Source organism: Malaclemys terrapin, chromosome 6 (assembly GCF_027887155.1).
Source record: "Malaclemys terrapin pileata isolate rMalTer1 chromosome 6, rMalTer1.hap1, whole genome shotgun sequence".
Classification (NCBI taxonomy): Eukaryota; Metazoa; Chordata; order Testudines; family Emydidae; genus Malaclemys; species Malaclemys terrapin.
In genome coordinates, this window is record NC_071510.1 from 118,519,040 (window position 1) to 118,545,500 (window position 26,461).

Below are 26,461 nucleotides of genomic sequence, written 5' to 3' on the forward strand. Positions count from 1 at the left end.
GGAGAAATTTTTTAACCAAAACTTTTTTCAGAGAAAAATACAGATTCAGTGACAACAAAGTGTTTTGCAAATACATGTCAGTTTTACCAAATTGTTTTGGGGGAAGTGGGTATCCAAGTCTTTGGGGAAAAAAAATTAACACTATTATTTTTTCGGTTTGAAATGAATTTTCATTTAGACGTTTTCTTGTTTTAAAAAAAATAAACATTTTTAAAAGCTCAAAATTGAAAATGTTTTCATTTAAGATTTTTGTTTGGCCCCAAACTAAATTTTTGTTTTGACTTCTTCTTTTGAAAGTTTTAGTTTTGGTCAGACCCAAAACAGTTGTTGTTTTTTTTAAATTTTTTTAGGTTGTCTGTGAACCAAAAAATCTGTTATTCCCCCAGCTCTATTCACTAATGTTTTTGGGCTGATAAAATTACTCTCTCTCTCTCTCCCGCCCATGTAGGATGTTGGTTTGGATAAAGCAGCCATGGATATGACTCTCTTCCTGAAGCTACAAAAGCGAGTGAGGGAGCTTGAACAGGAGAGAAAGAAACTACAAACCCAGCTGGAGAAAAAGAAATCCCAGGTAAAAGATGCCCTTTTATTGATTTTAATATTAAATTTCATATCCTAGTTGGCTTTCCTTGAGTGCCTTAGGGCATGCAGTGTGTGATTTAAGATTTGGGTGCAATGGCCTTCAGTTAAGAAAGGTCAAATTGATCTTGGAAATGAGGAGAAAAACCTTTCTGGCAGTTAAGGACAATCAGCCAGCAGAACAGTTTTGCCTGATGAGATGGTTTATGACAAAGTCATTAGAAGCATTTGAGTTGAGAGTGGCTGCATAGATGGGAAGATATATATGAATAATCCTCTTACAGAAAGCTGTACTGGATGACCAAATTATACTTTCCAACCCTAACATGTATAATTCCCAGTCAAGATATTGGATGTTATATAGCAGCTTTCATCATAAAGGACCCCAAAGGGATCTACAGATTTGTAGACGCATACAGAAGCACTGAAATGCAGCCTCTTCTGAGGTAGAGGATGGAGGCCAGGCAGCCACTTCCAGAATGGAGGACAGCATCCCTGTAGTTTACAGTTGCACAATACTATTTACAGTAGTGAGCAAGGTGAAATTTTTAGCTAACAGCACCTGAGCAACCCCTAGTCTTATGAAAATACTTTTATTGTCCATGCCTAGTTTAAGATATCATCCAACAGATACAACCTTACACAGCGAAGCATGTATTCTGTTTATCTGTCTCAGCAGGTAAAGAGATGAATTAACTTTGTCAGCATTGAAACCAGTGGTTCTAAAGATTCAAAGAATTTAGAACAAGTATCTGTCTTGTAGACATCATGGGTACTAATATGGCCATATTATCCTAAGAAGAACAGGAGTACTTGTGGCACCTTAGAGACTAACAAATTTATTGGAGCATAAGCTTCCGTGGGCTACAGCCCACTTCTTCGGATGCACGAAAGCTTATGCTCCAATAAATTTGTTAGTCTCTAAGGTGCCACAAGTATTCCTGTTCTTTTTGCGGATACAGACTAACGTGGCTGCTACTCTGAAACCCGTATTATCATAGTATCTGAGAGCCTCGCAATCTTTAATGTATTCATCCATACAACACCTCAGTGAAAAAGTGAAGTAGTATCCCCATTTTACAGATGAAGAGCTGGGGCATGGATGACTTGCTCAAGGTCAAAAAGGAAGTCTTTGGTGGAGCAGGGAAATGAACCCAGCTCCCCAGGCTAACACCTGGACCATCCTTCCTCTCTAGAACATGATGTTTAGGCCACTCAGACACACATCCGCAGCTCATGATCCATCTCAGATTTGCATTTCCCCAAGATACTATGTAAGAACGAAGAGGTTCAAAAATATGATCAATCTTGGAGGAATTGGAATGTATCTGAATAGATAAACGGAAGTTTTACTGCTTATTCATGAGCTTCCTTAAATGTAATCTCCACACTCTAACTACAAAAGAGCTCATATCCTGCCTCGATGCCACCCTGAGCAAAAAGGAGGAAAGTTCTTTCCTCAAAGTTTAACCTAATCAGAGACTAATTTAGAGGTTCAAAGGGACAAATATACAGAGAGAAGAGTCTCGCACATCTCTGCTAGCTTAGCCTGCCTGAGTCATTTGATCTCCTAGAATAGGTGGATGCCAGTACTATCAGATACACCCATTTCCTTACAGAATATAAAGTCTACCCAGCAAAGTAATTCATTCTCTCTAAATATATACATCACTCTATTCATCCATGAGTAACAATGTCATTTTATTTTATTGACACCTTCCTCCACATGAGCAATGGCTTTGAAATCAATGAAATGTAAAATCAATGTTGGAATGATTTATCCCACCCCAGAGACAATTGACCCTGCAATGGCTGTTGGCCTCTAGTGTAATGAATTCAATATACCATTGATCCTGTTTACTATCCTTATGGGAAATTTTAGCTGTGAACTCAGTTTTAATATCTGAGACCAGCAAGTGAAAAGGCAGCCTGAATAATAGAAGGCAAATCAAGGCACTGTCTATTCATACACGTATGAGTCTTACAAACATGAGACCATAACACTCTGTTCTTGTTACTAACATGGGCCAGTGCTTTCAAATGTGGATATCTGAGGCCATGCATCTAAATGTATATGAAGTCACATAAGTAAATGACTTGATTTTCAAAGTGCTAAGTGTCCTTCATTCTTGTTGGTTTCAATACTTAACACCTTTGAAAACCAGACTATTTATTTATGTGCCTATATGTGAATTTAGGAGTTCAACTTTAGGAATGAAAAAGGGGAAATGTTGACTATAGTACTCTCAAGTGTGTTAGGCATTCTACAGACACAAGGTAGGTCTGTGCCCCAAACTGGGTATTTTATAGCTCCATATTTTCAAGACTGAGTCCAGTAATAGTTATATAGTATTACAGCCCTTGCCAGCTCTAAGGGCATGTCTGCACTACAGCCGCTACAGTGACACAGCTGCAGCTGTGCCACTGTAGTGATATAGTATAGACGCTTCCCACATTGACAGAAGGGGATTTTCCATTGATGTAGTTAATCCATCTCTCCAAGAGGCGTGGCAGCTAGAAGAATTCTTCTGTCAACCTAGCCGCATCTACACCAGGGGCAGCCAGAAGAATTCTTCTGTCAACCTAACTACAGAGCTTGAGGCTAGAAATTTTTACAGCCCTGAGCAACTTAGCTAGGTTGATCTCATTTTTAAGTGTAGGCCAGTCCTCAGATAATAAACTGCAAAACAGCAATAGAGGTATAGTGACTAGCAGAGTTTATTCCTCCAACATCACTGTGCAGAATGTCTGAGTTGCTTTACAAAAAAAAAATAGTTTCCTATATTTTGGGCCTTATTAGTACAGTCATCTAAAAGGTCAATATTTACCCACAAGTACTAACCCACACAGTGGTATCTGAGACAGCAGCTTGTCCTTCTGATAGAGAATAGCTGTGCTTTCACAAATACCGCTGTGATAACTGTTAATATAGGTCAACTTTTCATGGCAACCTGTGTATTTTCCCTTTCTTCGGGAGAAGTAACCTCTGCGAATTAGATATTTCAGAGCCCGTTATGATAGGTGGTATTTTTGTTTGAATTATAGTGATTCTTTCTATGAGAAGATATATAAAGAATCACTATATATATATATATATAAAATACATTATATAGCTGCATAGTACAGTACACAGTATTCAGCAACAGCAGCTGAAAATAAAATGCCTAGTTATTACAGTTCTTGGTTTCATAAAAAAAAGTTATTTTTTTATCTGTTTTAATGCATGTTTTTCAGGTATTTATTCCTTTATTTCTCTTAAGCAGGAGATCCATGTGTCCATTTATAAAAGCAGTAGCAAAGTCAACTAAAGTGATCTCAATCATCTCTAATTCACTGTAGCCAGATACTCCTATTGAACGTCAATAAAATTATTCCATCTGGTGACTGCAGGAACGCAACATAGGAGATGCACAACTGCTTTTAACAAATAAACTCCATTCATTGATAGAGATTTAAAAAACAAGGTTCCTGCCAATATGCCCTAAATTGCTCCCCTCATATTTTTAAATCTTTCTGAAGCTGACCTGTGTCTCTTAAGGAGTTAACTACAAATGAGCCAAAACCCTGAATGTTTTACCCCCCTAAAATCTCCCCATACATTTTTAGTAGGGTTCATTCCAACTGGTCAAGGTTCTGAAGCATTCATAGTTTTGTCCATTTCTAACTATATTTCCAAGATTAGGGTCCTTGTCAAGGTTCACCCCTCAGTAGGCCCACTCCTGCTCTGGGGCATGACTAATTCCAGATCAGTTTTCAGTTTGGACTTGATGTGATTTGAGTCAAGCTGTCACTGTTCCTCACTGCCCAACAGAAGAAGAGGGAAAGTCAAAAATAGCATTTCTGTCAGTGCTGCCAGTTCTTCGGTGCTTCTTTTTGCATTTAAATTTTAATTCTATGGTAGCACTACAGAGGTAGCAAACTCAGCCCCCGCTGTACGTGCTCCTTGATGGAAATGTTTGGTTTTGAAATATATTCAAAGTCCCTCATCCTCTCTGGAAAACAACCAGCAGAATATGACATTTCTGGATATCAGGGTTGTTACCTCTTTTGTCCCAGTCTTCAGAACCTTGTGTCGCCTTTCAGATATCTATAATGTATGCAGAGGGTGATAGGCATAGGAAAATGAGCTTCTCTTATATCTTCCTCTCAGCCCATGTTTTGACCCAGATGAAGCCTGACCCATCCATTCATGGAATAAAACGTCCAAGAATTGCAAATCTTAGTGATCCCAACTGGATATGGGGATTTCTCCATCAAACAGGCTCAGTGCACAAAAACATTTAGTGATTCAATGATGAGGTTTGGTGCAAGGAATTAACTGATGGTTTCATTTCTGGGATTTGATCAGTTTTTGGTGGTAATTGCTTCTGTTGATGAAAGAGCAGTTTGACCTTGCATGGGGACAGAAATAGGGAGGGAGGAGAAAAGTAAAAATCAAGAATGTCTGGCACTACTGACCTGCTTGCACTTGGGTCAGGACCGAGTAAGAATTAGCTAGGTAGTGGTTATAGGGAGCCTCACAGCAGTTTTAAATCCTGTCCTTTCAGCAGTTGACATTTTCTGCAGTTGAGATCCCTCAAAGAACCTAAAGAAGCCAAACCGCCTGATAAGCCTTAGCTCCTGCTTCTTTATTAGGCTCTGCTGGCTTTGAAAGAAAGTTATAGTGTCCGAGTGTATTGTGGTTGGTAGCAGCTTCACTCTACATCTGCTTGTTGCTCTGGGACCTCCAGGGCCGGTACTCCCTGTGCATTTCACAGAGTTACGGGTTATTGGGCCTACTCCTCTGTATGAGTGACTCTGGCTGCTCTGGAGTGGGAGGAAGATGAGTAATTTAAAAAAAAAATTCATTGTCACCTGAGTCTTTGTAAAATAAAGACTTAGGTATGTCTACACTGCAAAGAAAAACCTGTGGTGCTGCATCTCAGAGCCTGGGTCAGTTGACTCTCGGGGCTTGGGCTAAGGGCTAAAAACAGCAGTGTAAACGTTCGGGTTCAGACTAGGGCCCAGGCTCTGAAACCTTATGAGGGAGGAGGGACTCAGAGCCAAAGCCGCACCCCGAGCCTGAATGTCTACACTGCTATTTTTAGCCCCACAGCGCGAGCCCGAGCCTGTTGACCTGGACTCTGAGACTTGGCCCCGTGGGTTTTTCTTTGCAATGTAGACATACCTCTAGTTACTTGTTAATCCTAGAACAGTGGACGAGTGTGCCTGTAAGGAATTGCATTTCAGTGCTATGTCTTCCCTCAGTGGAAAGGCAGGAGAATGGAAGTTGACGGAGTGGAGAACTATTCTGTTCTGCCACCTTCAGTTGACCTTGAGATGAATTTAAGGAAATAACATTAGGCCCCATGTGCATGGTATTTTCTAATGTAATGTAAGTTTAAACATTACATTTGTGTGCTTCAAGCCACTTGTTATGTTCTTGACCCTGATGCGTTGGGCCATCTGGCAGGGCCATGTGGGGAAATGAGCCGAAACCATAATTTTTGCTGTAAAATGTGGTTTTGGTTTTATGAGTCTCTGAGCTACAAGAACTGTACATTACTTACGGCAAGACTTGCATAATGCAATGGATTTAAGTACGATCTCATTTGCTAGTAGTACGTTTTTTGGGAAAACTCCAAAAGAAGTTGGGGAAGATGCCAGTATCCAATCTAAATTCCATCATTTCCTTTCTTTAAAACATATTTTGATATTATTTATATAGCACCCAAAAAAGTGACGAACCTTCAGACATAAATTAGATCCCAGCCCTCAGGCACAGAGGCTGCATCTACACTAGAAGTGCTGCACCGATGCAGTTGTGTTGCTGTCGTAGAGAGCTCTCCCATCAGCTTAACTACTTCGCCTCCCATCAGAGGCTCTCCTGCTGACATAGCGCTGTCTACACCAGTGCTTAGGTCAGTATAACTTACGTCACTCAGGGGTGTGGATTGTTCATGCCCTGAGCGACATAAGTTCTAGTGTAGACAAGGTTTTAGTCTGAATACAGTCTTGGTATGGGGGAAAGGAAGGATGGTTACACTTATTATTTTTTTCCTTGTACATTTTCCCCTATTATATTCCTCCTTGGCCTTTGTGTTTCACCTAATGTCTGTTTACCATACACAATTTAGGGTAGTTGCTATCTTTGGTTGCACTTTAACACCAGCCAACAACAAATACTGGAGGTGACCCAGAACTGCAGTCAAAGTCAGATTGCCTGAGTTGGAAAACCGGTCTATTTACCAGCTTCTCTAGGCAGCTGTCAAATATCTGTTTGTCTTTTAATCCATCCAGGTAATTGAAACGAAGAATGAAATGGATTCAGACCGTGATACAGATCTAGCCTACAACAGTCTGAAGGTAAAGAATTTTGGAATGAGAGATTATTTTCATGCGTTCGGTGCTAATAACCTTTTGAATGGCTCAAACAGCCTAAGTAAATCCATCTGACATGGGTAATAAACCAAAGCCTATCTTAACTCATTCTGGCCATTAAAGACTGATATTGTGTGGCAGTTTGAAGGCACTCTGCAGCTTACTCTCTACTCTCTGGACTAGTTGTAGCTTCCAGCAGTCAGAGTGATGGCAGATGTTCCTAGGGAATGCCGCCTCACTGGCATATGCCATCTGCTGTGCCAGTGATTTTATCTATGTGAGAGCCGAGTGGCAAATGCAGGCATGGTTAAGATGCGGGGGGGCTTCTTGTCACTACAAGCCTCCCAGCTTGACTCTCCTCTTACACATCAAAAGATCTTCAGGTGCACATTGGTCCATCCATATACTGCATTTGGGGTAACTTGATCAGCAGCAGTTGTGAATCCACATGCGTGTCTCCTTCCTAGCTGCACTGATGTGGTTTTTAACTCCAAATACCCACTCTCCCCAACTCTGAATCAATCTCTCTCATATAGCTAAGGCACCTATCACATTGGTAGCAATGAACCCAGCTGCAAAGTCAGCTCTTCATCAGAAGCTTTGGTCCAACCCAGTCTCCCTGTGACCTCTCAGCTACAGAGTCATCCTCTCCTGTCCCCCCACAACAGAATCCTGAGCTATCCACCCACAATCCTCCTGCCCCAGCTCTCTGCCTAGCAGATACAGGCTGAGATAAGGTTATCTGGCTCTTCTTACCACTTGCACCTGGATGTTGTGCAGGAGAGTGCAGTTTAGTCAACATTTCTGTTGACATCTAAGCAACTGTTTTCATATGAATCGCAGAGGTTTACTGTAATGGTGATGACATTTTTATTTGTTTAGCTCTAAGGATGCATTAAGTAAACCTGGCAGGAAATGAGAGCACTTCCTTACACTGGATGGTGACACCAGTGCTTTTTGGCCTTGCTGTATAATATGTGAGTGAAAATGTTTTGCAGGGTGGATTGTTGCTCGGAGTCTATTGTACAAGCGGTCTGCTCTCCTCTTTCAGGCAAAACATGTGTTTCTCTTCACTGACAGTAAACCAGCTACATTCCCCTTTGCATGGGCATTTTCATAGTATTTCCTTTAGAGAAGATTTGTATCTTCTTGTTCTTGTGTGACTACGTTTGTGTTGGAGTGCTTATGCATGTATTGACTGTCGAGCAAACTCGTTTTCAGTACAACTCTTCCTTGGCTTACCCTGCTCAGCTAGTTCATCCTTGGAGATGTTGTGTCAAAAACAAATTCTTTTAGTGCAGAAATTCAATTTTGGATCCTTCTCCTCTCCCTAGTTCCTGGACAAACATGGAAAGACTCTCAGAAGATCTGAGAAAGTGTTTATTAACCAAGTATAGAAGGTCACACACTAAGCTACAGAGACCACATAGTACCCATTTGTACCATTTGCATTATCTCCCCAGGTTCAAGCAGAGAAACAGAAATTAGAGATGGAAAAGATCTATTGTCTATCTCCTCTATAAACACAACTGCCTACAGTACCATTCTCTGGTGCTTTGTCCAGCCTAATTATCAGTGACTAAAGCAATGGGGCTGCATTTACACTCACTGGACATAGTGTGTTGTCAGTAGATACCTACTGTGCTTTATTAGTATCTCTGCAAAGCTCAAGATGGAAGTATGACCGGTACCTCAAATCCCCACCCCAGAGTTCTTCCAACTGTTGTTGGTTAAATACATCTACAACAGTTTTAAGTCACTTGAGCTATTATCACAAAATAAAATTGTACCTAGGGATGGACAAACTTTGCAGGTTCAAGCTGTGTCAATCTCTCCCATTGTTTTGGGGGTCACAAAACTAACATGAGGTTGCAAACTCCTGTCACTTTAACTCAAGCACAAGTTGCAAGAGGGCAACCTTAATTTTGTAAATTTCTAACTTTAGAGTTTCTTCCCTCTGTAACCTTAATAACTGTCTTTTAATGCAGTTTTGTTTGTATGGATAGTAACGCTAGTTTCAAAATACACCTCTACCCCGATATAACGCGACCAATATAACACAAATTCAGATATAACGCAGTAAAGCAGTGCTCCAGGTGGGCGGGGCTGCGCACTCCAGCGGATCAAAGCAAGTTCAGTATAACACGGTTTCACCTATAACGCGGTAACCTTTTTTGGCTCCCGAGGACAGCGTTATATTGGGGTAGAGGTGTATTTTTTTTTAAGGTTTAGTCTAAAACCAACGTACTTCTGAATAAAATGCAGCTCCTTAGAACCTTGTTTTGGTATTGATGTTATGCAATTGCTGCTCTTCTGTTTGCATAAAGGAAAACACTGTGTGGTTAGCAACAGGGGCAGCTCCAGGCACCAGCGCAGCAAACGTATGCCTGGGGCGGCAAGCCGTGGGAGGAGGCCTGCCGGTCGCCGTGAGGGCAGCAGTCAGGCTGCCTTCGGCGGCATGCCTGCAGGAGGTCCACCGGTCCCGCGGCTTCGGCGGCAATTCAGCGGCGGGTACGCCGCAGACGCGGGATCGGCGGACCTCCCGCAGCCACGCCGCCGAAGGCTGCCTCACTGCCGTGCTTGGGGCGGCAAAATACATAGAGCCACCCCTGGTTAGCAACATGGAAATGTGAGCTGGCAACTGTATGGAGCAGCTTTTACCTATGAAAATCATTCTCTAACTTTTCAAATCTGTGGATCTGTTAATTTAAAAAGAAATCCTCTCCTGGACCCACCTACTCTCCCAAAATCCTAATCCTCTAATTGCTTCTTTATATGTGCAGACCAATAAGGAATGAGTCCATGGACCACTGATTCTCTGAGCCATAGTTTGAGAACTGACCTAAGACTAGCAAACATTCGCCCCATTTTACGAAGTCATAATTTATGTCTAACACTTCTACCCTGTGCTGTCAAGCTTTGTAACATCTCAGTCAGTTAACACATTGGTGACATTTCTGTCTAAAAAGGGCTACAGTTCCTGCTAAAAGCAAGAAGCAACAGTTTTATACAAAATTGTGACAGGAAGCATAAACTCCTGCAGCAAAAGTACTTCTTATTCCCATAGGTGGGCTGACCTGGGAGCAACCAGCTCCAAATTGAAAGAGCTGGAGAAACAAAAATATAGGTCACTGGCATTTTACCCAACTTTGCATGTAGCACACATCTTTTCTGCTAAAAAGGGCTCCATTTGCAAAGAAAGCATTACTCGGAGCTGGTTCTGAGTGCTACTTTCCCATCGCATCCCCTTGGCAGCTGGTGCCATGTTGTAACAGAGCTATGCTCTCGCTCTCTCTTCTCTAGTGGTTTTCCCCCATTAATTTATTTCTCAAATATTTATAGTCTCTCTTTCCTTCATGAGAATTGCATAATTTGATTTACTTTTCCTTTATGCCAGTTTAAGAGGTTTAAAAAGTCTTCGTTTTATGGAGATTTTTTTTTCCCTAGGCTTATGATTAATGCCTGAGGTGTCTGAAGCTTGTGCATAAATCGTTAATGTACATCTGTTGGAGGAATTTCTTTCAGATATCAGAAAGAGTGGAAAAAAATATTAGAGACACAAGGTGGGTGAGGTAATATCTTTTATTGGACCAACTTGTGTTGGTGAGAGGGACAAGCTTTCGAGCTTACACAGAGCTCTTCAGTGTAAGTTGAAAGCTGGTCTCTTTCACCATGAGAAGTTGGGTCCAATAAAAGATATTACTTCATTCACCTTGTCTCTCTAATGTCCTGGGACCAACACGGCTACAACACAGCATGGAAAAAAAGATTAGCATTATTACATCACTGGCAAACTGTTTTCATTCAGAATCAATATCTGGACTATATTTTTAGTACCCACCTCCTCTGAGGCCATGTCTCTTTCTCATTCCTCCTCCTTTAAAGTAAAGGGGGGGGGGAATGTTTTCTCTTGCAAACACTCCCAGACAGATAAACTAACGTGGGGAAGAACCATAACATTTTCTTGCAAGTAGACTTGTTCGGCCAAACTACATCAAGAAAGAACCATAGCGCTTTTGGTTCTACTGTCCTACTAAACCCTACACCCCCAGGTCCTGTAGTACCTAGTTCATAAATCACACGCTTCTTTCCAGTTATTGCCCAGTTGCTTTGCGCTGGAAAGATTATTCAGAAGGTTGCAGCAAGGCAGCTCTGGCACCTTTTAGAGTCGAGTGTATTCCCCGATCCTTTACACCCTGAGCTTTGCCCTTGGGTAGGATGCACAGGCTGTGCTGATTTCATTAGTTGACCATCTGCCTCCAGTGATGGACATAGATCAGGTGTCTGTGCTGATTCTTTTTAGATCTGACAGCAGCCTTCGATAACCTTGATCTTGAGCTTTTGTTGACCCACTTACAAACCTGGGCAGAGATAGGTAGGAGTTGTACATGAGTGTCTTCATTCTTTTCTCTCTCTTGGAAAGCCAGGACCACTGTTCATCCATCTCGTGGGCTTCGCTCTCCCCTCTGTTCGGTGAATGTGAAACAGCTCGGGAAGACAGTGAGAAGTTTGGGTTGGAGAGTCATCAGTATGCTGTTGATGCTCCGCTCTGCATCTGTGTTGTCAGACTGACAACTCATTCACTCAGTTTTCCCAATGTCTAGCTGAAATCGGGACATGGAGACAGCTAGCTGGCGGAGGGTTCAGTCTGAGCTCGCTATACCGCCAGTGCTCTGGGCGGTGGGGCTGTGAGCTCCTGCCGGGCAGCATGGCTGCGAGAGCCATCAGCTTGTCCCAGTGCTCTAGACTGCGCCATGGCATGGCTGGCTCCAGCCAGGCAGTGCGGCTGCCAGTCCTGGTGCTCTGAGCGGTATGATAAGGGGGTGGGGAGCGGGGGGGTTGGATAAGGGTCAGGGAGTCCCGTGGGGCAGTCAGGGGACAGTGAGCAGGGGGCAGTTGGATAGGGCGGAGGTTCTGGGGGGGCGGGCAGGGGATGGGGAACGGGGGGGGGGGGGTTGGATAGGTGTGAAAGTCTCAGGGAGCTTGTCAGGGGGCGGGGGTGTGGATAAGGGTCAGGGCAGTCAGGTGACAGGAAACAGGGGGGATTGGATAGGCGGTGGAGTTCCGGGGGGGGGGGCAATTAGGGGTGGGGGGTCCCGGGAGGGGGCAGTCAGGGGACAAGTAGCGGAGGGGGGGTTGGATGGGTCAGAAGTTCTGATGGGGGCAGTCTGGGGGTAGGAAGTGGGAGGGGGTGGATAGGGAGCAGGGGCCAGGCTATTTGGAGCGGCACAGCCTTCCCTACCCAGCCCTCCATACAGTTTCGGAATCCCGATGTGGCCCTCGGACCAAAAAGTTTGCACACCCCTGTCCTAGTGTATCTGTCACAGAGGGTTTTTTGAACATATGAATTTAGATAATTATTATTTTGTTTTGTTACACTTACTCCTAGAGAAATTTGATAAATTCACAATGTAAATGGGAATAACATGTATTTATCATGGGCATGCATGTATGTGTAAAATTAAACAGATTTATAAGGGGTTTGGTACAGACACTGACAGAACTTGTGCTGCAAGGCATTGTGATGGCAGGACAGCAGGGTGAAATAAAATGAAGCAGACATAGGGTTGGTCGTGTAATTTCCTGTAGAGATTCAGACGTGCAGAATGTCACTTAACCATGACTGGGCAAACAAAAAGGCGCTTATCAATCTTCTGGATTTCTTCTTCTGTCCAGGAAAGGGGGGTAGGAGTGGAAGCACTGAGAAGTCCTTGGGGTGATTTTTTGCTCCTAGCAGAACACAGTGCATAATTTCCATTGGTTTAATTAGCTGGGGTGTTTATTTTCTACCTTGAACTTGAAATATTAACAGAGTATTGTAGAGATTTTTCTATCAAATATAAGAAATAGAGGAGAGGACAGATTACTGACCACCACCACTGCTAAATTCTCCTTCAGGTCCAGGACTTTTAGAAGGTCGGACCTTACCCAACTTTGCTATTGAAATGCCTTTCTAGAGGCTGGGGGTTTATAGATTCATAGATTCTAGTACTGGAAGGGACCTCGAGAGGTCATCAAGTCCAGTCACCTGCCCGCATGGCAGGACCAAATACCATCTAGACCATCCCTGATAGACATTTATCTAACCTACTCTTAAATATCTCAAGAGATGGAGATTCCACAACCTCCCTAGGCAATTTATTCCAGTGTTTAACCACCCTGACAGTTAGGAACTTTTTCCTAATGTCCAACCTAGACCTCCCTTGCTGCAGTTTAAACCCATTGCTTCTGGTTCTATCCTTAGAGGCTAAGGTGAACAAGTTTTCTCCCTCCTCCTTATGACACCCTTTTAAATACCTGAAAACTGCTATCATGTCCCCTCTGTCTTCTCTTTTCCAAACTAAACAAACCCAATTCTTTCAGCCTTCCTTCATAGGTCATGTTCTCAAGACCTTTAATCGTTCTTGTTGCTCTTCTCTGGACCCTTTCCAATTTCTCCACATCGTTTTTAATATGCGGTGCCCAGAACTGGACACAATACTCCAGCTGAGGCCTAACCAGAGCAGAGTAGAGCGGAATAATGACTTCTCGTGTCTTGCTCACAACACACCTGTTAATACATCCCAGAATCATGTTTGCTTTTTTTGCAACAGCATCACACTGTTGACTCATATTTAGCTTGTGGTCCACTATAACCCCTAGATCCCTTTCTGCCGTACTCCTTCCTAGACAGTCTCTTCCCATTCTGTATGTGTGAAACTGATTTTTCCTTCCTAAGTGGAGCACTTTGCATTTGTCTTTGTTAAACTTCATCCTGTTTACCTCGGCCCATTTCTCCAATTTGTCCAAATCATTTTGAATTATGACCCTGTCCTCCAAAGCAGTTGCAATCCCTCCCAGTTTGGTATCATCCGCAAACTTAATAAGCGTACTTTCTATGCCAATATCTAAGTCGTTGATGAAGATATTGAACAGCGCCGGTCCCAAAACAGACCCCTGCGGTACCCCACTCGTTATGCCTTTCCAGCAGGATTGGGAACCATTAATAACAACTCTCTGAGTACGGTTATCCAGCCAGTTATGCACCCACCTTATAGTAGCCCCATCTAAATTGTATTTGCCTAGTTTATCGATAAGAATATCATGCGAGACCGTATCAAATGCCTTACTAAAGTCTAGGTATACCACATCCACAGCCTCACCCTTATCCACAAGGCTCGTTATCCTATCAAAGAAAGCTATCAGATTGGTTTGACATGATTTGTTCTTCACAAATCCATGCTGGCTGTTCCCTATCACCTTACCACCTTCCAAGTGGTTATTCTGATTAGGTGTGGGAACCAGATTTGCATCTGCAATACATACAAACAAGTCAGAAATCCCTGCTCCCATTGCACATTCTGATACAAGGACTGATTCATTCAAAGGAAATTTTCTCTCTTTGAGTGTAATCCTTTGAATGGATCCATGGTCTTATCAGAATATGTAGTTGGAGGAAGGGTTCCAGTCAGCATAATTAAACCACCCCCAAAGAGCGGCATTAGCTAGGTCAGCAGGAGAGCGTCTCCCACCAACATAGCGCTGTCCACACCGGCACACTTGTCAGTGAAACATAGGTTGGTCCAGGGTGTGTTTTTTCACACCCCTGGCCGACAAAAGTTTTACCAACAAAAGTGCTAGTGAAGACATTGCCTAAGTGCACTATGAGGAGCCTGATCCCTCTGAATTTTAATCCCAAATTCTGATACTAACTCTCTCTACTACTGTGGGCAAGTCACTTTGCCACTCTGTGCCTACGTTTCCTGGATGAGGACAGTAGCTGTTTCAGTCATGTTGAAAGTAATTTAATAAAGCTCTTTGAACCTGTTGGTAGAAATTGTAATTCCAAATTGTCTTAGATGCTGCTAACTGTTCCGCTAACAATGGCATTAGTAGAGAAGGGAAAGAAAAGGCAGGAGACTTACGGAGTGCAGGAGAGATGCTTGTCAAATCACACATACTGCTTGTATCGAAAGAGATTTTCATGTCAGCTTGAAGATCATACTGTGCCTGAAACCACGCAGAAGAAACACTATGGCTAAGCTGCCTCACCCGCTGGATGTTTAGCAAGTTATGTTCAACCAAGAAGGAAATGGAAAGATAACATGAGAGATACATTCCCCTGTCTGTCCTTTCTTCCCAAACTGCTGGTTATTACACGTGTGTAATTTAGAGGACACTTCTGACTTTCACGCACCCTTACTCTCTCTCAGGCTTACTGCTGCCTCATTTTAAGTACTGGTAGTAATGTAGCTCTGGAGGTAATGTTGTTATTTACAGTAAAATTAATGTGTTACATTTTATAAATCAAAAAAGTCTCTTATAAGCAAATATTTACAGTTCAGAAGCTAACGTTTAGGAGAGAAAATATAGAAGTTCTAACACATGAATGAGTCAACTCGAATGTAGCTATGCATCTTTCCAACAAAGCTGAAACTTGCTCTTACCCTCAGTGTTCAGAGTTCGATTACTTGTAGAGTGGATGGATGTGGGTGTGGAATCCCAGTTTTTATTCTTGACCAAAGCACCTTCGGCAATGTAACCCTTGGAGATGCAAGGGGAGAGACTGATGAGAATGAAAAGAAAACCGGAACCCTCTATGGCAAATAACCCTACTTTTCCAAGTGGATTGCTGTTTTGAGGAGTGTTTATGCAAACCCTGTCTTCCATCCATAAGTCACCTCTGAGCATGAGCAGAAATAGGCAAATAGAGCCAGTTAATAATTGTATCAACTTGTTATAGTGAAGGACTCAACGGAGTTCTGACCCTGGCCAGCCTTCGACATTCCCAGCTCTAACCGGGTGCTGCTAGAGGAATTCTTCGTATGTTTTAATATCAACAAGCAGTTTCTCTGGGCTTTGCTCAGCAGTCTATGCAATTAGCATTCTTCAAAGTGCTCGTTTGAATATTTGCTACTACCACCAAGATCTGCACCGGTGGCGGCTCCACCCGGGCCCGCGCCCTACGCGTCAAGGCGCACCGCAGCAGCCCTCCTACTCAACAAGCAGTTTCTCTAGGCTTTGCTCAGCAGTCTATGCAATTAGCATTCATATAAATATCCCCAAACCAATTCAACCACTCTGCAAAATGAAAAGCAGTGTGAAAAGTTTCCAAACCACCTCTTCTTATCCAATTTAATTCAAATCCGTTAACCCCTTGGCTTCCTGTACAAATTTTTTTCCTTGTAACTTTTAAAGGACCTATTGCAAACAGGATTTATTGAATAAAAGTACATTTCACGCATACGTCAAGAACCCTTTCTTCCTGCAAAGCCTTCACGCACTGAGCTCCCACCGAAGTCAGTGGGACTCACATGGACGGATTGCAGGATCCAACTCTATTTTGATCAACTCACGGTGTGAAGCACCTGATGGTGCTCCGCTAACAATAGTGTCGGTCCAGCTAAGAGCACGCAGTCTGTTCAGCCACCAAATGGGTTAGTTACTTAATGTTTGTAAGACATCTGAGAAAAATCACATAATTAAGCTAACTTTTTCAGATATATACACTCCTAAAACAAGCATGTACCAACATGCAATAGAAAATGGTTCTATGAGAGACTGATCTACAGCCCACTGAAGTCAGAGATTCAGAGTTTCATAGATTTTAAGGACCGATGGGACTATTCGGATCACTTGGTCTGACCTCCTGCATAACACAGCCAAAGAACCTCACCCAATAATTCCTGCATCAAGCTCAGACCTTCTCTTTGTGCTAAAGCATATCTGGTAGAAAGATACCCAGTCTTGACTTAGACTTGGAGTGATGAAGAAACCACATCACTGGGTAAATTGTTCTGTTGGTTAATTATCTTGACTGTTTAAAAATGTGCACCTTATTTCTAATCTGAATTTGTCTCGCTTCAGCTTCCCACCATCAGATCTCCTTATGCCTTTTAGTTTGCTAGCTTAAAGAGCTGTCTGCAGGAGTCTCGCCATCAGCTTCAATGGGCTCTGGATCAGGCCCAATATGCAGCATTGTCACAGCAGCTGGCTCATCTGCTGTTAGTATGTAGTGTAGCGGTGTGGGACTCACCGCTGCGGCGCCTCCTGCTGGTCGCTGGGAATTAGCTCTTGTCCAGCCTCCTGAGCACCCTCTGCAGGCTGGTGTCCCGCTGCCGCAGGCCCCCGTCTCTCTCCCAGGACCCGGTGCCCTGTTATCTGGGGTGCTGCCCCCTGGCAATGCCCCCAGTCTCAGGGTCTCCCCACTGAAGGAAACCCCCAATCCTCTATCCCCACCTTGCCTCAGTCATGGGCTACTGCCAGTCACCATCTAGCCCCCACTCACTGGGGCAGACTGCAGTGTAAAAGCCACTCATCACTGGCAAGGAGGGTTTGGACCTGCTGGCTCTGCCTACCCATGGGCTGCCCCCTGCAACCCCAGTACCTAATTGGCCTTCTGCTAGGCCGCAGCCTGGGGCTTTCCAGGCTGGAGCCTCCCCAGCTCCTCTGCCTTTCCCCAGCCCTGCTCCACTCAGGTACTCTGCAGCCAGGTCCGTCTCCCTCTACAGCTAGAGAGAGACTAGGGTTACCATATTTCACCAAGCAAAAGAGAGGACGGGAGGAGCCCCGCCCCCGTCCTGCCCTAGCCCTGCCCCTGCCCCTTCCACTCCCTCCCACTTCCCACCCCCCTCAGAACTCCCAACCCTCTCCCCGCTCCTTGTCCCCTGCCCCTAACTGCCCCCCAGGACTGCACCCCCTACCTAAGCCTCCCTGCCTCTTGTCCCCTGACTGCCCCCTCCCCCCATCCTAACTGGCCCCCTAGGACCCTACCCCCTACCTGTACCCTGTCTGCCCCAACCCTTATCCAAACCCCCACCCCCAAACAGACCCCTGGGACTCCCACACCCCATCCAACCACTCCCCACCCCCTGACAGCCCCCCCCAGAACTCCCGACCCATCTAAACCCCTCTGCTCCCTGTCCCCTGACTGCTCCGATCCCTCTCCGCACTCCTGCCCCCTGACAGCTCCCCCCCAGAACTCCCGACCCATCTAAACCCCTCTGCTCCCTGTCCCCTGACTGCTCAGATCCCTCTCCCAACCCCTGCCCCCTGACAGCCCCGCCCCCAGAACTCCTAACCCCTCCCCCCCGCTCCTTGCCCCCTGACTGCCCCCTCCTGGGACCCCTGCTCCTAACTACCCTGCAGAACCCCACCCCCTACCTAAGCCTCCCTGTTCCTTGTCCCCTAACTGCCCCCTCCTAAGACCCCCCCCACCCTAACTGCCCCCCAGGACCCTACCTCCACCTGTACCCTGACTGCCCAAAACCTTATCCACACCCCCCTCCAGAAAGCCCCCCCCGAACTCCCGACCCCCCCTCCGTCTCTTGACTGCCCCCTCCAGAGCCTCCCTGCCCCTTCTCCGACCCCCTGGGCCCCTTACCCTGCTGCTTGTCCCGGCACGCTGTGCGAGGAGCTCCAGACTGCTGGAATGTAGGGAGGGAGGGAGTGATCTCTGCTGCAGGGGAAGCGGAGGAGGGGCTCTCTCTGGCTGTCGGAGCCCCATGTAAGTGACACCATCAGCCGGCTGCCCTGTTAGCCTCACACGCTCTGCATGGGGGGGGGGGGAGTCCAGACATTTACAAATTCCCCCCGGACGCTATTTTTAGCTCAAAAAGCCGGACATGTCCATGGGAATCCAGACGAATGGTAACCCTATTGAGACTGTGTTTCTGCTCCTGGCTCCCCAGCTGAGTCTGTTTAGGGCATGGCCACAGCTGTGGCTGCCTCCCAATCAGCCCAGCCTAAGGCTCCCAGCCCCAGCCCTCTCCAAGGGCTGGCTTTTAACCCCGCTACAGTAACCGTCGCTGGCAGTGTGTGCATGCTTGCATGAGCGAGAGAGGGAAAAAACGGTCTTCAAGGTGAACCCCAGACACTGAATATGAGCACACTATGATAGGACCAGAAAGGAAAAGAAACTGAGGCTCATACTATTACAAAGCAAGATTAAGATGATTAATTTTCTTTCAAGTTCCAAACTGTTAGAAATATTGAAAACAGGGTGCACTGTTCCTGAGCAGTGATGTTAGTGGAATGGTCCTTAGCAAAGGAGGGTGGGTAGGTGTGAAGTAGGTAGCTAGATATTTCTCTCACTTGATGCTAATCGGGCACATACGCTAGTTTACATAGTGAGATGTTCCTTTCACCCTGTCCCCCTCCAACCGTTCACTCGCTTGTTGCATCTTGTCTTAAATTCGATTGTGAGCTCTCTGGGGAAGGAATTGTCTCCTACTATGCATTTGTACCAAGCATGATAGGAACCCGGTTATGACTGAAGTTTCGGGGGTCACTAGGTGATTTTACAGCTGAGGAAACTGAGGCACAGAGAAGTTAAGATACTTGCCCGCATTCACCGAGTGAAGCTCAAAGGAGAGATTAGAACCCAAGAGTCCTGACTAGGGCTGTTGATTTCATCACAATTAACTCACATAATTAACTCAAAAAAAAATCATGATTAATCGCAGTTTTAATTGCACTGTTAAACAATAGAATGCCCATTGAAATTTATTAAATATTATTTTGTTTTTCTCCATTTTCAAATATATTGATTTCAATTAGAATACAGAATACAAAGTGTACAGTACTCACTTTATATTATTTTTATTACAAATATTTGCACTGTAAAAATGATAAACAAAAGAAATATTTTTCAGTTCACCTCGTACAAGTACTGAAGTGAAATCTCTTTATCGTGAAACTGCAATTTACAGATGTAGATTTTTTTTTGTTACATAACTGTACTCAAAAACAAAACAATGTAAAACTTTGGAGTCTACAAGTCCACTCAGCCAATTGCTAAGAAAAACAAGTTTGTTTACATTTACGGAAGAAAATGCTGCCCATTTCTTATTTACAATGTCACCTGAAAGTGAGAACAGGCATTTGCATGGCACTTTTGTAGCTGGTGTTGCCAGGTATTTACTTGGCAGATATGCTAAACATTCGTATGCCTCTTCATGCTTCGGCCACCATTCCAGAGGACATGCTTCCATGCTGATGACGCTCATTTAAAAAAAAATGTGTTAATTAAATTTGTGACTGAACTCCTTGGGGGAAAATTGTATGTCTTCTGCTCTGTTTTACCTTCATTCTGCCATATATTTCATGTTATAGCAGTCTCCGATGGTGACCCAGCACGTTGTTCATTTTAAGAACACTTTCACTGCAGATTTGGCAAAACGCAAAGGTACCAATGTGAGATTTCTAAAGATAGCTACAGCACTTGACCCAAGGTTTAAGAATCTAAAGTGCCTTCAAGAATCTAAGAGGGACGAGGTGTGGAGCATGCTTTCAGAAGTCTTAAAAGAGCAACACTCTGACACAGAAACTACAGAACCCGAACTACCAAAAAAGAACATCAATCTTCTGCTGGTGGAATCTGACTCAGGTGATTAAAGTGATCTGCATCGGCCTGCGCTGCTTTCGATCATTATCGAGCAGAACCTGTCATCAGCATGGAAGCATGTCCTCTGGAATAGTGGTTGAAGCATGAAGGGACATATGAATCTTTAGCGCATCTGGCATGTAAATATCTTGTGATGCTGGCTACAACAGTGCCATGCAAATGCCTATTCTCACTTCCAGGTGACATTGTAAACAAGAAGCAGGCAGCATTATCTCCTGCAAATGTAAACAAACTTGTTTGTCTGATATCAGAGGGGTAGCCGTGTTAGTCTGGATCTGTAAAAAGCAACAAAGAGTCCTGTGGCACCTTATAGACTACATCATTAGTCTATAAGGTGCCACAGTACTCTTTGTTGCTTGTTTGTCTGAGCAATTGGCTGAACAAGAAGTAGGACCGATTGGACTTATAGGCTCTAAAGTTTTACATTGTTTTATTTTTGAATGTAGTTTTTTTGTACATAATTCTACATTTGTAAGTTCAACTTCCATGATAAAGAGATTGCGCTACAGTACTTGTATTAAGTGAATTGAAAAATACTATTTCTTTTGTTTTTTACAGTGCAAATATTCATAATCAGAAATAAAGTGAGCACTGTACTCTTTGTATTCTGTGTTGTACTTGAAATCAATATATTTGAAAATGTAGAAAACATCAAAAAATATTTAAAGAAATGCTATTCTCTTCTTATTTAACAGCGCGATTAATCACAATGAATTTTTTTAATCGCTTGACAGCCCTAGTCCTGACTCACAAGCCTGCTGCTGTAACCAATGGACAATGCTGCCTCTAGTGGATTTCTAATTCAGGGGGTTCTTAACTTTGCAAACAGATTTTTCAGGTGCTTTCTAGATATCGGTAAACGGGTTAAACTGCAGTTTACTTGCTACCTGCCAGCAGTTGTTACTGCTGAATTCTCATCTGCAGGGTGGTGGTTGCTTTAGCCTTCAAACTTTAATCCCTGTCCCTCATCCCCTTCCTGCCTAGCAAAAATAAAATAATAAATGTTGCAACCATCTCAGCAAAAATAGTCTCACGCATCATTATTCAAGAGAAACACCTGGTGTAAAACCTGTGAATTTCTGACCCTGTTTGTCAAATGCTGTGGGCTGACAGCAGTCAGAGAAGGAAAATGCTCTAACTGCAAACAGCACAGTCGAGGCAACTCCTACAAATTAGATTAATAAATCCTACTGTGCTTTCAAACAGCCGTAACTCACCCAGCTGGAGATTTAAAATGGTGAAGCAGCAGTGTAAACAGTGTGTGTCTCCACCTTAGGTGGAATCTTACAACTGCCTGTAGCAAACACATTGAACTCTTGGGTGGGTTTCTGGTTGGTTTGGTGGTGCGGGTGGAGGGGTACTGTTGGGGGGGTGAGGGAGATTGCAGTTAATTTTTAAAAGAGAGACAGAATTTACTAAAGGACTAATCCCAAACTGTAGCTCTTAACTTTGGGTAGTAAATGTGTTCCTAGCAGCTGGCTTTTCAAAATATTCAAATTTATCCTTGGCACTTCACCTGAATGGTGGTGGTCGCTGATTTCTTAATTAAAAAGAGAAGGGAAGGGAGAAATATCTGAATGTTGGGTTCAGATGTCTCCTAGAGGAACTTCTTCATGTTCATGCAGGTTGAAAATGACACTTTGTTGGATCTGCTCTTCCTTTGTTTAACTCTCTTAAGCAAAATGGGAGCGTTCTAACTGGCTCTCATGGATATCAATTACACTGTAGCGGCTACTGGTAAATCACAGAGGGTCTCTGATTACAGCCTGGTACAACTTGAAGTAAGGGAGGCAGCAAAAATCGTTTTTGAAATGCACATGGCTGGACTGGTAGCAACCCTGATATCAGCACTAGTTTTTCTTTTTTTTTTAGTTGTGTTCATCTGTAATTGAGTTACGTTAAAGGCATAACAGAAATAAGTGAGGCAGTTGTACAAATGCGCTGGACGCTTTGGATGAACTAGATAATGGTTTGGTATTTTACAGAGGCAAGAATTGGAATCGGAGAACAAGAAACTGAAAAATGAACTGAATGAGCTGAGGAAGACTATTGTAGACCGGGTGACCCAAAACAACTCATCCAGTGATATCCAGGACAGTTATACCCTCTTATTAAACCAGCTTAAATCAGCCAATGAGGAACTGGAAGTGCGGAAAGAGGAGGTGCTTATCCTAAGGACACAGATTATAAAGGCAGCCCAGCAAAAAGACACTGGCAAAAATATGGTAATTAAAAGGGGAAATCTTGTTCCTTTCCTTTCCGCTCCTATCATTGACTATTCATTACCTGTCCTGATTTCATGAAAGGTGATGCTTTTGCTTTGGTAAATTGTAGGTGACAGTAGATGGTTATCTGAAACTTCTCCAGTGATCTTGTGTAACATTTGGAAGGGGGACGATGACAGGAAAACAGATTTTAGGCCAGGTTTTGCTCTTGTGCACGTGGGTGTAAAGCAAAAGTAACTCCATTTACACCTGGTAATCGAGAGCCAAATTTGTCCCCTGGAATTTATGTGAGGGTTTTTTTCCTGCTTCTGTTTAAAGCAAGGCTGTTATGTATAAAAATCCCCCCTCTCCAGCATTTGGAGTTTTAAATTTCCACTTCATTTTCTCAAGGTTTTAGCACCTTCCATACTTCAGACCATGATCCCAAACTCTCTCATCCACAAACCGACAGAGTGTCCCCTCGATCTGTCATCGTTACTGAGGCCCACTCTCACCTGCATGAATCCCACAGATTCCTCCCTTGTCCACGTAAGGCAATAGGCCCAGAATAGGCCCTCCAAGAAAGGCCATTAAACACGCTGTTAGCATCCAGAGTTTGAAAGACTTGAATGAGATTTCATGATGATGATGTTGTTCTGCGTGTGAAATTTAGGACTCAAACATCAACACGTATACCAGCTGGCCAAACAGCGACAAGCATGTCGATGCAGAGGATGCAATTGAGGCCTACCATGGGGTGTGTCAGACAAATCGGTAAGTGCGTCTTCACTGATCTTTACAGCAAAGGTGGGCCTAGGCCACGAAGCATAGATTCAGATCTGAAGTAAGATCTAGATGGTGGGGCACTGTTGGCTTTCGGTGTCTGATTTGGGCCTGTTAGAGGGAGAAAGAGCCTTGAAGTTGGGAGTAGGATCCAAAGCTCAGAGGACTGGGTCCGCCGCTCGCTGAAGGAGGGGAAGCACCGGGCAGGTGGAACAACCAAAGGTTGCATAGAGAAAAATAAATGCCCACCTAAGCCGCGTTGCCCCCACTACATGGGCTTCCATACTGCAGAAGCTGCGCAGTGCACTCCAGTAGAGTCCAGAAACTGGGCAGAGCACTCCTGCAGTGTGGCAGCCAATGGCGTTGAAGGACTGAGAGATCTTAAATATAAAAATCTTAAATCCAGCCCTGATATAGCCGCAAGAGTAGAATATGGCTTATATTTTAGAGAAGAATTATGAGTTAGTCGTTTCAGACACTCTTAATGTCATGCTGGGAAGTCAGTTGTTAGGAGAATGCCTATCCCATTTCCCTAGAGGCAAAAAGTCTGTTCCAGTGAAATGAGCTAATGTACACATCTATGCAGTCTCGGGCATCACCCACATTATCTCCTATTTTTGTATCTAAACTCTGAGCCAAGAATCCTCTTTGATTACAGATTTCCTATAGTGATAGTTCATGTCCTGAATTTGCCTTCCTTCATCGTCATCATCATAACAATAATAGAGTTTATACTGTTATTGAGAAATTCACTTTGTGGAACTATCCAGGAGTACATAAAATATATAGATAACTTGTCTCGTCACAAGATATTAATAAGTGAATTAAATGTTTATTTTACTGCAAGAAAATTGAATATTTGCTTGTCTTTACCTGGTTATCTGACAGGAATAGGGTTTTTTTCCCATTGCAAATTTTCATTTACCCAGTATATTCATGAGACCTAACTGTTGCAGAGTTTGACTAATGGTTTCTAATAAAATAGTGTACCTAGCCAGTTTGTAAACTCTGGCAGATGAAAGCTCTTTCCTTTTCCACCAGGAAAAGAAATTCATAAAATCTGAGAGGAGAATTTCTCTCCATTTAAAGGTGCAATACACACAAAACAAATGGTAACAATACTATCTAAATGCCCACATGGGCAAGAAGAGATCTTCTCTGTTCAGTGGAGCAGAGCTGGCACCTTTCATCAGCACCACTGAAAATGGTCCTAGTTGGAGCTGAACTAAGTGAAGTTTGTGAGTTTGATGTTTCAAAATTCCTTTCAGATTTTATTCAGAGAAGATGGCAGTGCTTACATTGCACTTTGACAAATGAGTGTGGTGTAAACATTAACTAACTAATCTACTTAATTAAAGAAGAGTGGTCCTATTGACTTTTTAATGAGTCAGTCAATCTGGACTTCTGGGTGAAAGAACCCTCAGTGGTTTTGAGTCAATACCGTACTGATGAATCCAGACTAAATGCTTATTGCTTATTATTCCCAAAGCGGTTTTCTCTTAAGATAATGGCACCCCTTTGAGTTGATTTCATAACTGACCACATCTTAATATGGATAAAAAATAAAAACAGGAGGTGGGAAGGATTTTTGTCTTGCAAGAACATCAACTGGGAAAAATCACCATCCAGTCAGAATTCTCCTGTTAGTAGTGTGCAAATAATAATTAATAAACAGTGAAGGCAATCATTTATTTGTTTGTCAATGTTTAAATGTCCCAGTGCTGAGCCTCTAACCACAAGCATGGTAACAAAACCATATTTAAAACAACAGATTGACCCGAGTCAATCAAATAAACTTTATAACTCAGCTGGCTGTTCCACGTCTGGAAGAAATCAGAGTAAGACAATATAGACCAAAATTTTCAAATGGATAGATGTCCAGAGTTACGGTTTTAAATGCATATGTAAGCACCTAAATAAAGGCAGCCTGTACCTAGCAGTACTGAGGACCTAATCTCGCAGGGACAATGATGGAGCTGAGAATAAAGGCCACTCTTATCTAGGCACCTAAATATGGATTGAGAAAACTAACTTTAGGCACCAAAGTTTAGAAAATATTTGCCATAGGCCTGAAGAACTCTGGATGTTCTTCCATAGGTTGACTTTATATATGGCTTGAAAGCAGAGCACATAGAAAACAACTCTGAACACTGGCCAGTGTATCTAATCTGTGCTTCGTTTCCAGAGCTCAGACATTAGCATTGCTGTGAATTAGCTGTGAGATGGAAGAGCATTCACGGTAATATGCATATGTAGACATTCCCTTTCGCACACTAGTACCCTTCTATACTCCTTCTGCAACAACAAGGAATACCTCATAACCTGGGGTGGCCGGTGGGATGATAGACTCACGTAATTGTGTTAAGGCTTATCAACTTGGCTAAAAGGAAATAAATAGCTTTTAATGCTCCCACCAATTTTAGGTGTAAAATCTCTGTGCACCTAGAAAATGAACTCCTTTGAAGAGTGAATCTGTAGAAACGACATCTTGGGGTTGGATGTTCTCTCAATGACTCCAACTCGAATTATTCAACTTACAAGTTTAAAAAAAAAAAAGGGCTTGGATTTTTTTCAGCCAGCTTTCCAAACTCAAGCTGGTGCTGAAAGTCAGGCTGGGTTATTTACTGATATATGCTTGCTTCATCTGCAAGAAACCTGACTCAGCTCAGATGTATTAGATGACTGATGTGCAATTCAGGTGCTTGACTGTCATATCCAAGGCTGAATATAGAGAGCTGTCAGGGGAAAAAAATCATTTTTCTTGTAAATTGAGCAAAATTGATCTGGAAATCATTGAGAGAGGATAACCATGGGCTCCATGATGCCATTTTTCCAGTTTCACTTTGCAGAGTAGACTCACACTTTGTGTGTGGTTTCCATTTGAGAGTGGCACATCTGACTGCCATCCCTCCCGCCCCTTTTGAGAGTTACCTACAGAAAGGAAATCATTTTCGGTTAAAAGATAGGGCTTTTCCTTGCAGCTGGGTGGCTCCTGCTACAGCGTTTTATATAGCACAGAATGTATTTCTTTAGTGGCTCACTTTTCTTTGAAAGTCAAACCATCAAGTGAATTTTATTTTCCTTTTTTAAAGACTTTCAAACTCACTTCGGAACTGAAGTGACATGAATCATGTTATAACAAATGTTTCTT

The 26,461-nt window shown here is 43.3% G+C and overlaps 1 protein-coding gene across 2 annotated transcripts in view; it reads left to right on the top strand.

Annotated features, from left to right (window-relative positions):
• The window catches only part of MYO5B (myosin VB), a 385,776-nt gene that overhangs the window by 320,124 nt on the left and 39,191 nt on the right, over positions 1–26,461 (top strand). For both annotated transcript variants that reach the window (XM_054031756.1, XM_054031755.1), the window contains exons 26-29: positions 449–571; positions 6,859–6,924; positions 22,309–22,548; positions 23,201–23,301. In XM_054031756.1, coding sequence (XP_053887731.1) covers positions 449–571; positions 6,859–6,924; positions 22,309–22,548; positions 23,201–23,301 — 530 coding nt within the window. The remainder of the gene's footprint in view (positions 1–448; positions 572–6,858; positions 6,925–22,308; positions 22,549–23,200; positions 23,302–26,461) is intronic.